Here is a 12,713-nt window from a genome sequence, read left to right on the forward strand (position 1 = left end):
TTTTATAATTTTGTAATTTTTGTAATTTTTAAGGAACAGCATTAAATGGTGGCGAGATTTGTTTCAAATATTATTAAGGCTGTTTTCTTTTGGCACTAACTGATTAAGCAGATGATATAACTAATCTCAGTCACATACAACTTGAAATGTAACTACACCACGCATTAGATGAGGAATCGTGTTCCAGTAAAATGGGTTCTTACATGAACAGAGTAAAATTTCTGTGGGTAACAAAACTGTCACGCTTATATTCTTCTTGCTGAGAATAGCTGGATAATGCTATACATGAGTAGACAGAAAAATTAAAGCATTGTTCACTCTAAACTGTAACTGGTATGTTGTAATATTGACTGCTAAGCAAATCTGTCAAATCAGCTGAGTGAATTTGGACCAATCATAATCTTTTGCCCAGCCCACCTCACAGGGTTGTTATGGGGAAAATAGGAAGCGGGAATATTATGTACACCTCTTTGAGTTGTACAAATAAAGAGAGGATAGAAATCTTAAATCCGTGTAGGGAGGTTGTATGTGTCTCTACATGTGCCATTATGGAACATGTTTCCTTTCGTAATGCATGACAAGATCTATGCTTTTACAATTTCGGATACGCAGTAACCATTTCCTTATACAAACAACAGACTTTTAAAGACTAAAGTCATAAGCATGTATATTGAAAATAAGCATACAGAGTAAGTCCATGGGGGCAACAATATGCTGTTATCTGTGAATCTTATTGCCACTGTCTTAATTATACTGTCAAGTTGCATATATTTGAATTTGGGCTGTAAACGTTAATTGATTTCATTGGGGGCAACTTCAGATGATAGAATTAATATGCAGTGTTGGCTAGTTTACTTCATGAATCACTTTTCTGCTGAATATCGTATGCCCTCTCTGTAAGTAGTACATCTGATATAGTGTAATGTTCATAAAAACATATGCCTTTTAGTAAAATATATTAGTCTGAAAAGGTCTCCCTCTGATTCTCTACTGTATATGTAGAAGGAAATATGTGAAAAGTCTGTTTTTAACATTTTTAACAGTGACTTGATCAATTTGTGATGTAATATTTCAAACTGGCAATATGCAAAACTGTTAGAGTATACTTGATATGGCTGTTTAATCAAGAGCATTGACCTGTCAAAAAGGCTGGTGGCTGGGTGCAGTTTTCTCTGAAAAAAAGTAGGGTGCTTGCACGTTTTTCTCTTGGTGCATAAATGGGATACTCACTCTTGGGGGCACTACTGTCAGTAACTGAAAAAAGCACTTGTAAATTAGAAGACTAGTCTAACTTTGAATGGAATAGGTTTTTTTCCTAATGAAATCATAATAGTCTCTTTTAAGATTTTCTACCCAGTTGGTTATTTCCAAATATCAAAGTGTTTTGTTTGTTTTCCAGGTTTTTGAGCATGAAGAAGAGAACAGATGAGGCAGAGCAGAATGGAGCAGGATGTATCACCTCCCAAATCCTAGAAATTTTAGTTCGTAAACACACATACCAGTGGTTGTGGGCAACCATCTACTTGATGTAAAGAACTTGCTTTCGGTATAAACTGGCTCTGGGCAGCACCATTGATGCTGCATCTCTGAGTTGTAGCAGCTGTAATTGTGAATATTACTGAGATAGTTGAACATGGTGTCCAGTTTTCTATTGCATTTTTTCAAGTGGAAAAATTAACGGAGTGGTTGACACACAAGTGGTGGAGAGAATTGTGCATATGCCAATTTTTGTAACCTTTTTACTTTGAACTACACTGCTTATGAGATCTCATTATTTTGGAAGAATGGCATGAACAAGTCTTCAGAACAGTTGCGATAATTGTAAATGCTCACAATTGTGCACTCCTTCTGGGTATTCCTCCCTGGTTCTGAAAGTTGTACACTTAAAACATTCTTAAAATTGCTGGTGACTTGAGTGGTAACAAGCCAGCTATTGTGGTAGTAACCAAAGATTCCAGTTTTAAGCATATGAAAGACTCTGCCTGCTTACCTGTGCTTAGAAATAACAGCATCTAAAGTGAAGACTTAAGAGAAATTTAGCGACTACTAGATTATCTTTAGGACTTTGCATTAACTCTATAATGTTCTTGGTATAAAAGGAGAAACAGCATATTTGTCACAAATTTAGTTAACAACCTCCAACTGAAACTGTATGTAAGTTGCTTAGATAAATGTAATCACTGTAAACATCTAGATGATCTGGGATTTTGTTTTTATTTTGAAACGGGAGCTTTTTTGTTTACAAGTTCATTAAAAACTAAATGTTCCTGTAAGGATTTTTTTTTTTTAATTTGCCTTGATAATTTGCAAACTAAATTAGACACCACCCTTTTTTTAAATGGCAGTTACAAGACCATTTGTTAAAGCAACAGTCCTGTTTCTTAATCATTTTAGATCTAGTGTTGTAACTCTTCCTCACTTTTGTTTTTAAATAAATTTTGTATTTGTTTTCCTGATGGGGAGGGGCACTCTTGCATTTTTATAATCTGTTGCATTGATACCCAGCCCGCTGTAACGAGATCAAATGAAAATAAAGGCAACTTTTCAGACCCATTGCAACAGCTTACAAGTCTTGCCATAACCTTGCATTGGCTAGACTGTTTGTTCATTTAAAAAAAAATGCAGATTTAAAATGAAAGTGTGTGAAGGGTATTAAAAAGGAAGAATTTTCTTTCAAGTTCTTGTGACACAAATATGACAGATTTACTCTTGGTCTCAGGCAGCTTCTCACATTGGTTACTGGTTACGCCTTAGGCTATCTTTTCAATCCAGCTGAAAAATATTCTTACTGCTGGTGATTCATATAACAGTGTAACTTATTCCTTTATAGCATGTCAGAATAAATTTTAAAAGTTGTCTGAAAATGCTGCCAGATGCCTATTGTGTATATGGTTTTTATGACTTTCAGACCTCTTCTGTGTTTATCAGGTTATGTTCCAGTCCATATTTTAATATGAGACATTGAAGCTCCCTTAAACAACTGCTTTTTCCACAAAGTGAATACTTTTATTTTACAGTATTGTCATTTAAGCATGGATACTTGAAGGACATTGTCAAGATATGGAGTGTACAAATAAGGACCATTTGGATTTATCTTTGTGCAGTTATGCTCAGATATTTTTCATTCTTGAAAATGCACTGCACTGAGTCTTGGAGATTTCCCAAAACTCATTCAGGTTTCGTAATTCTTATTAATGTAACCTTCATTTCCTTTAATAACCGAAACTGTACAAATGATGGTGAAGAATGGATATTTTGAAGACTGTAGGTTGCATATATGTGCAGTTCAGTCATGCTAATGGAAGATGAGAAATAAGTGGGGTGAGTTGGAGGAGAGTTTAAGGAGAAAACTAGTCTTAATCTTTGCAAATATATCCAGCTATGTAAAAGCAGAACTTCACATTTTTATAGTAGCTAAGTCATTGTTCAGGGAGAATATGCTTATACTTGTTAAGATACAAACTATTATGTAAACGTTTCATTCATTGTCAATATGAAATAGCAGCATAGCACACAAAACCAGATTGGTTAAATTGACAAAATGCTTCCTGCTTGTGGATCTTGCACTGATGAATTCCTAACTTGAAAATGATCAAGTGAATTAGTAGTTTAATATGATTAAGGAACCTTTAAATTATATTAACCAAAACAATAGTTCTAAAGGAATGAGGCGGGGGGAAAAGGTACCTATCCCAAAACAGTCTCTGCTAATATTTTGGCAGACTCTCTCTTAGCCATCCCTTCTCAATATGAGGAGGATTAATAACATCTAGACTTATAATAATAAGAGTTAATTAAAAATTAACATTTAAAGGGAATGGCTGATTTAATTGGCTCAGTGTAGCTTTACTTTTGTTCCTTTGATGGAGTATACTGAACAATTAAGTATGCTAATAAAACTTGATACAGAGAGCTAATGCTGGTTCTCTAATTGCTATCAAGTGGCTAGTTGTCTTTAATCAAGGCCAGTAAGTACTGAATATACAGATTAACTTTCAAAATACTGGCTGGGGTTTTAGTTAGTTTCTTTCCACATACTAGAAGTGATAATAAAGGGAAGACTTGATTTTGCAATATGTATTATTTTAAGTGCAGATAGAAAATCAAGACTAGGTAGCCTAAACATTTTCCTTCCAATAACATGCTAAAAATAGATCAATAGTACGTCTTTGCATTAAGTTGCAAAATCAACCCCTATCAGTTCTCATCCAGGTTAGGAAGTTTTTGCATAGTGATCAGATAACTAGTAATTTACATCTCTTCTAATAGTTTTATGGTACCTTAAATAGATAACAATCAACATTACACAAGTAAACTTCTCACACGCAGCAGAATTTCCCTTTGCTCTCCCCTGTGCCTCATGGGATCAGTGTTCCAGATTGAACTTAGAGGGCTGTGCAACATTAACTCAAATTTATTATGTCAAAAACTTGTACCTGAAATCCAGTGAGTGTCCACCTTCAAGCCACATGGGGAGAAGGAATCCTTAGTAGATCATTGGGTCCTTCCAGTTATGTTGTAGGCCATGGGCCATAGAACATATTGAAAGATAACCATGGGAGAAGGAAAATAAAATCCTCTTGCATGAATAAAACTATTTTTCACAATATTGGACATAGGTCTTTGTGGATTAAAGTATCGGATAAGAGGAGTGAAGTGTCCAGTTTTCAAGGGTCTCAAAACACGTGAGATTATGCAGCACATACTGTCAGGAGAAAAAAATACACAAAATGTTGCTTATAAACAGAAATCTTTGGTACACTCACTCTCAATTGGCTATTCAGCGTCACATCAACTTGTCTCATGGAGGTTTCATATTTTTATGGTACTTGTTTTTGATTCCATATTTGTCCTCCAGGGTTATGTTTACAGAGATTTAACCATCTCTTTACACAGGGCAAAATTTGGGCTGAGTGTAACATACGTGCAAAATAGTTATTGGCATGAGGAATTAATGAAAGTAGGTAAGCAGTGCAATTAAAATTCAGGCTTTTTCAAAATGTGAAAACAGCTCCTTTTCTACCTAAAAGAACTGTTGTGCACAACCCGTTCTAGAGCTGCTCTTCCTAAAATTTGAGAGAAACCTGCTTTAAACAAAAACGTCACATCCAGATTTACTTCTTCAGCATGTCTAATGTATCGTACTAGTAAAAGTCTTAAGAATGTTTAACAACCCTTAATGGATTGTAGCAAAGCTGCATTTCACCAGTGTCACAAAATGTTGGACTCTGCGATAGTGCTTGAAATTGCAGCATCCGCCACTGAGGAGACGGACTCTTGAAAAGGTAAGCAGCAATACAAGAGCTCACCTGCAGAAGAGCTGAAAAAATTACTTTGGAAGGGTTTGTTAGGAACTTCAAAACTAATTTAATTTCTCACTAGAAAGAGTATCTTTTCACTCTTAAGAGAGTGCTGTTGTATGGGTTTAGATTATTTTTGTTCAAATATACTGAAGTAATGAGCTTTCTATCATATTTCTGTAGAAAACTGCTTTAAAGGCAGGCATGCTTTAGTGCAAGATTATCAGTGTGTAATGTCCTACGTCAAAATTATGTAGATATAGGCCTCAGTAAAATGTTATTGATCAGTTACTGGCCTGTCTGTCTGATTTGTAAATTTGCCTGTCCCAGGGATGTACAACGCTGTTACAAATTTATTTGGAATGTGTTTTTGTGCTATTGTTAAGGGTTAGAGATAGAGAAGCTGTAGCACCTAAAACTAACAAAATAATATGGTTCTTGATTACCAGTCATCACAGAGAGATTTAAAATAAAAAGTATATTTGGGAGACGAGTGTGTTTGTGTAGACTGTATATTACAATAATTGGGAAAGTATCATGATACTTCCATGTTCACTAAAATCAGAGTGCAGAAGGATTACCAGTAAAATATTACAGAATTGTAAAAGGCTTTAGCAAAAAGGTGGAATCTCTAGATGGTCTTTGAAAAACCTGTATTGCTATGTTCTATTTGTTTTGCCAGTTTGTACAGATAATTACAGAACTTAATGGATTTATTCTGCTGCTTTCAAAAAACAAGTCGCATCTTAGTAAAGCAATTAGTTTAACTGCACCAAACTTATTTTATGCAGAAATGGATAGGCTTCTTTGTTCCCAGTTATTTGAAATAGCTTTTAAAATAATTGTTTGGTTATTTTAATTCTTGCTAGCTTGCATTCCAGCGTCACTGGTACTTTGCAAACTCGGGGCAGGTAATGTTGGTGGATTTTAGGAAGATAAAGCTGAGAGCATTTCTTAAAAATGCGCTGACTGAAAATATACTTCTTTCACTCTGCATTAATTGGCATCTGATTTGCCGTGGAAGACTGGAAACTGAAATTTGCCTGTTTACTTTTGTTGACGGTATAGAAAAGCCTGCTCAATACCCTTGCTTGGGTTGCGGCAATCCACCAGTGTATCAGATTTCCCCCCTCTATATTCCATTGCATGGTATCTGTGTTTCCTCTGGAAGGTTGGGGATTCCTCTGAAACAGATTTGGAGAGAAAGGGAAGTCCTGGAACTCAGCTTTGTATGATTGTTGCCCTTTAAGTGCAGTCCCTCCATGTGCATGTTGTACTTGGGTGCTATTGGCAGAAATAACTTCAGTCTTAAGTGGCAGTACATGGTGGATGCAGGGATGGTATTATAAAGGTTAACAGGATATACTGAGCTCTAGTCCCCAAAGCAGCTGAGGCTAATGACTAATCTGCATCTTAGGAAATAAACAAATTCCTCTACTTTAGAATGCAGGGTCAAGGCATGGTGCATGGTGGCATGTTTTCTAGCATTGAAACACCTTTCATGTAGGAAGAAGGCGCTAAGAAGTCAGGCTGTTAGTCTAATTGGCTAAATATTTGTGTTGACAGCGGTTCTCCAGCTCTATCCAGAGATGTCATACTTGCTTAGAACATGCTTTTCCACTGAGCCGCATCACTTTCCCAAGACTAACATACTGCAGCTTGGGTAAAGCCACCTTCTAATATATTTTCACAGGGTTGCTTTTAGCATAGAGGTTTATTTGCCAATTCTCTTCTAACAATCATCCTTAGAGAGTTTTTTCCTTCAAATTTTAAGGAAGGCCTTTACAGGTTCCAAAAGGCTTCTCTGGCTGACTATCCAACAACTTTGTATTGATGATAAGTGATTCCAAGATTAAAGCACCATACAAACAGCTAAATGAATAAAAACAAAAACATAGAAGTACACTTGTCAAAATGAGTTTGTCCATGCAGTCACCAGGAGTTGAGCACCTAACTAACATGATAAATAGGAAATTGCCTTGTTCTAGGAAAGACATTTGGCAGAGGAACTGAAATCAGGTACTGCTCTTAAAATATAGACAAATACTTGGAGAAATCTTTCCGTTCCAGACTATTTAGGATTTTCAAAATGAGTAAGCAGGGGAGATATGCTGCAAGACTCTAAACCAAATCTATTACCTGATTCAATTTGTAAGTAAGGATAATACACTGTTTTGCTACAATAAATTGTTCTAGGAATACCTTTGATGGATCCCATGTTACCCATTTTTAAAAATGTCTTTTTCCTTTAGTGCCTCCTACTAAGCCAGACTTTGGGCCTAGCTTGTCCATAATGTCAGTCTGAGAAACAGCAGCTCCCAGGGTTTCGTGGAGTTTATCCAGTCCTCCAAGATGCCAAGGGTTGACTTGGGTCTTCTACATGTAAAGGGTATGCTCTTCTATGTCTCTTCGCTTAAGTAGCCAAGCAGGGGGGGAAAACCCTATAGATTTACAGTGGAAGTGGAGAGTCATGTTAGACGGTAGCAGCAAAAAACTCGAGTCAAGTAGAACCTTTTTAAATATATATGTATGTATGTATGTATATGTGTATATACATACATATACACATACACACACACAGTACTGTGCAAAAGTTTTAGGCAAGTGTGAAAAAATGCTGTAAAGAATGTTTTCAAAAATATAGTAATTGTTTATGTTTATCAATTTACAAAATGCAAAGTGAGCAAACAGAAGAAAAACCCAAATCAAATCAATATTTGGTGTGACCAGCCTTTGCCTTCAAAACAGCATCAGTTCTTCTAGGTACACTTGCACACAGTGTTTGAAGGAACTCGGCAGGTAGGTTGTTCCAAAAATCTTGAAGAACTAACCACAGATCTCCTGTGGATGTAGGCTGCCTCAAATCCTTCTGTCTATTCATGTAACCCCAGACAGATTTGATGATGATGAGATCAGGGCTCTGTGGGGGCAAAACCATCACTTCCAGGACTCCTCGTTCTTTATGCTGAAGATGGTTCTTAATGACATTGGCTATATGTTTGGGGTTGTCTTGCTGCAGAATAAATTGGACCAATCACACACCTCCCTGGTGGTATGGCATGATGGATAAGTATCTGCCTGTATTTCTCAGCATTGAGGACACCATTGATCCTGACCAAATCTCCAACTCCATTTGCAGAAATGCAGCCCCAAACATGCAAGGAACCTCCACCATGCTTCACTGTTGCCTGCAGATACTCATTATTCTACCGCTCTCCAGCCCTTCGGCAAACAAACTGCCTCCTGCTACAGTGAAATCTTTCAAATTTTGACTCATCAGTCCAGAGCACCTGCTGCCATTTTTTTGCACCCCAGTTCCTATGTTTTCATGCATAGTTGAGACGCTTAGTCTTGTTTCCACATCGGAGGTAAGGCTTTTTGGCCGCAATTCTTCCATGAAGACCACTTCTGGCCAGACTTCTCAAGATGGTAGATGGGTGTACCTGGGTCCCACTGGTTTCCCCAAGTTCTGTGCTGATGGCACTGCTGAACATCTTCCAATGTCAAAGGGGAGTAAGCATGATGTGTCTTTCATCTGCTGCATTAAGTTTCCTTGGCCGACCACTACGTCTACAGTCCTCAACATTGCCCATTTCTTTGTGCTTCTTCAAAAGAGCTTGAACAGCACATCTTGAAAGCCCAGTCTGCTTTGAAATTTTTGCCTGGGAGAGACCTTGCTGATGCAGTATAACTCCCTTGTGTCTTGTCGCTGTGCTAAGTCTTGCCATGGTGTATGACATGAAACTGTCCTCCACAACCTCACCTTAGTAGCAGAGTTTGGCTGTTCCTCACCCAGTTTTAAGCCGCCTACACAGCTGTTTGTTTCAGTTAATGACTGTGTTTCAACCTACATATGAAATTGATGACCATTAGCACCTGCTTGGTATAACTGGTTAATCATACACCTGATTCTAACCCTACAAGATCCCTGACTTTGTGCAAGTGTAAGAATTGATGCTGGTTTGAAGCCAAAGGGTAGTCCCACCAAATACTGATTTGATTTAGATTTCTCTTCTGTTCGCTCACTTTGCATTTTGTAAATTGATGAACAATTACAATATATATTTTTGAAAGCATTTGTACTTCACAGCATTTTTTCACACCTGCCTAAAACTTTTGCACAGTACTGTATATCAAAAGTTATAAGCATTCTTGAGTTGAAGTTCATTCTGTGCCTCTGATGAAGTGAGTTGCAGCTCACGAAAGCTTATGCCTTTTAATAAAATTTGTCAGAGGAGGTACTACCAGGCTCAAGATTTGTTTTCAGTTGAAGTGGGACAGCTTTGAACTTCAAAGACTTATTTCAGGGATAATTGGCCTGCCTGTGGTGGAGAGGTTGGGGACCCAGCTGAAAGTAGATATGGGTACCCCTTTGGGGGGCTCATTTAATTTCTAATGTCCTTGTCGCCAAACAGGTAAGTACCAGGGTAGGGTTAGAGAGTAATTTATGAGACAACTATAATAATCACTTGCAAGGGATATTTGACATCAGGACCACAAATTGTGCACTTCCAATTTATAGTAATCTTGAATTATTCGTTTGTAGGGGCTTGCTCCTCTCTGTATTCCAGGAAGCAAAGTAGCATGAGAGAATTATAGGTGAATGAGTTATAGACCACAAGCTCCCCATTCCAAATGTGGTTTCAGCCATGAACTTATTGGGTGACCTTATAAAGTTTCACTCCCAACCTCGATCTCTTTCCAAGATTTACTGTGCAGAATTTAAGACCGAACATGCTTCTGAGACTCCTTGAGCTGTTACTAAACTCTACACAAGCTCTTAACTTGTGTGGAAGATAATGTTCTGAGCGACTCATTTCCTCATCTAGTTGTCAAATATGAGGAGCTGCAAGAGCACTCCTGGGCTGTGGAACTCCTGCCTTCACTTTAAAAACAACCCATAATTTGAAACATCAGTGGCATTCTGTTATTTACTCCTAATTATGTAGCTTAGATTGGGCATTTTATTAAGTCCCAGCAACAAAACCAGGCTGGGTTGAGGTGTGTGTGTGTGTTTTTTAAGGTCACATGAACAAGCTGCCATACTTGTATTTCAAAGTAGGGATGAAGATGTCTACTTTTACTGGCTTCCTTCCATTATTCTTTTTAAAGAAGTTAAGGGGGGAGGTGTCTGTTACCAAATAAATGACAGGAAATCTGTATTAGTTGGCTCCAGAGTATACTGCCTATTAAATATTTAAAGGGAGAATGGGATTCAGCAGCTGGCCAGCTTATAAAAAATGGAGCTTAGTATCCCTTTCGCAGGGTTGCTTAGAAACCAGTCAACAGAGTAATGAATAACTCTTGGGGAGTGAGGAGGTGATGTCAAACTTTTCCTGCTGTTAATGCTCAGCTGTTTCACCTTCATGCATTCATCCTAATGGCTTTGGGAAGTGGGAGAAGAATGGGTACATTAAACATAGGCTCTTCTCAGAGTTAAACTGGATCCCTCTGCAAGAAGTCCTATAGTGTAATTTCATATCAAGATTCATCAACAGCACCAGAAATGGTGAATTCAGACAACTCATGCTCTCAATTTAATAGTCTTCAGAGGGGAGACTGTTCATATCACAATATATGTCTGTCTTTGGTGAGCAGGATCTGCCACACTTGGGAGCCTTCCTGATCTCCAAGTCCAGTGTACCCAGGAAATAATCCCCAATAACCTACTTAGCTTGCAGTATGTCAAATTTTGAGTGAACATTAACTTTCTTTGTGGTGGTCCCTAAAATGTATGCTTCTCTATTACTTTATACTAGTTGGGCTACTGGGAGTCTCCAGAAATTGGACAGAGGGTTCTTCCACGTGCAAGAGTCATGCTGATTTGACTTTGGCATTGCCCTAGCATGTCCCCACAATATCATGGAGGTCCTAATGGTCTTGGAAAACCGAGCTACTTAGTTCTGCAAATGAAACAGCTCAATCTATACTCCAGAGGAAACACTTCTTTGGATCTGTAGAGCAACTGTCTTCCATTGGATGGAACTCCTAGTCCCACCCCCAGGATGCTCCTCTTCAATCATAGCATTGTGGCAATTTGGTGTTTCTCCCATGGTTTCTGGCTGCTTTGAGTGGTGACTTAGCCACTTCCCCCATATAACATTCTGCCCCCCCCCTTTTTTTTGCTTTCGCTTTATTTTGCTTAGTCATTGTAGACAGCAAATGTGACTGAGGTAGGAAACCACCTGCCAACTGATGCTTTTTGTATTCCCCCATTGACCCACCGAAGGGAACGCTAACAGCTTAATGGGAAATCACTGAGGATACTCGCATGGTTGTGCAAAAACAGAGAGATGAGTTGTGGGGAGAGGTAAAACTGGGGGCAAACTCTATTGGAGGTGCGCAGAGTGAGTAGAAGTGCTATTTAATTACAACAATATTCCAGGATGGGTTAAACGAGAGTTCTCTCTCAGTCCCTTTGGCCCAGTTGTCCCCTCCCTCCAGTGGCAGTCTGGGATTTTTATTATGCTGCAGAGAATGCTTTTCTGCAAAAGTTGGCAGCTTTGTGTTGGCACCAGCTAATGGAAATAGATTGAAGAGACAAGCATTTCCCTCTTTTGATAGCGCTTGTGCAGCACCTTCCTACTGGAAAAAAATAATGTTAGTATGTTTGTGAGGGAGGACTTAACCAAATGGTAGAAATCAGGCAGTGCAAAGCATCTTGGAAAGAATGGAAACTCTCTTGGAAAAAGCAAACTTTTGCTTCCTGAAGTTTATCAGGAAGAAATACATAGGCTCTTTACCCAACAGATGATCTTCAAATGTTTTGAGACAACAATTCTAGAATTGTAGGGAAGTGTGCTAGTTAGGAATTCTTAAGCCGTGAAATATCTAGAGACACCTGAGTGGGGAAAGCTAATAATCCAGCAGCAGCTCTTTCTGAGAAAAAAATGGTAGGTGGGCATTATCTATTTATTCCTAGAATAACATTAATTACACCACTTGATCGATTATGTGCTATCAAGTTGGTGTCAGCTCTTACCAACCACATCGTTATTCTCTATGACAGTTTATCCCCAACCTGGTCCTTCAGATCTTCCAATGGTGCCACTGTAACTGAGTGCATCCATCTTGCTGCTGGTTGTCCTCTTCTTCTCTTTCCTTCCACCTTTAAACATTTGGCTAAAACTGCTGGGAAATCAAGGAAAAGTTAATACTCAAAAAAAGAAAGTACCTCCTTTATCTTTCCCATCTAGCTCTTGAAAACATTAAATGGAGATATAGAGGCAAATTATTCTTTGAAGCTATACTTTCTCCCTCTGTTTCATTTTTTGTTTCTTTTCTCTCTTCTGGAGTTTAGCATTTCTCCTCTTCCAGGATTAATTTTTATATATAGTTTCCTTACCAAAGCGCCACTCAAGGCATGGCATCAAGTTAACTTTATGAGAACGCTGAATACACAGTACCACCCAT

General features: G+C 38.1%; 1 protein-coding gene across 3 annotated transcripts in view; it reads left to right on the forward strand.

Moving 5' to 3' along the window:
* The window catches only part of CSNK1A1 (casein kinase 1 alpha 1), a 50,283-nt gene extending 47,409 nt beyond the window's left edge, over positions 1 to 2,874 (forward strand). For all 3 annotated transcript variants that reach the window (XM_007421098.4, XM_007421096.4, XM_007421099.4), the window contains one exon: positions 1,400 to 2,874. In XM_007421098.4, coding sequence (XP_007421160.1) covers positions 1,400 to 1,407 — 8 coding nt within the window. In that variant the 3' untranslated portion in view covers positions 1,408 to 2,874. The remainder of the gene's footprint in view (positions 1 to 1,399) is intronic.
* The last annotated feature ends 9,839 nt before the right edge of the window (positions 2,875 to 12,713 follow it).

Source organism: Python bivittatus, unplaced genomic scaffold (assembly GCF_059951505.1).
Source record: "Python bivittatus isolate LINGU-HERP-01145 unplaced genomic scaffold, Pbiv_v1 ctg000080_np1212, whole genome shotgun sequence".
NCBI classification, from domain to species: Eukaryota; Metazoa; Chordata; class Lepidosauria; order Squamata; family Pythonidae; genus Python; species Python bivittatus.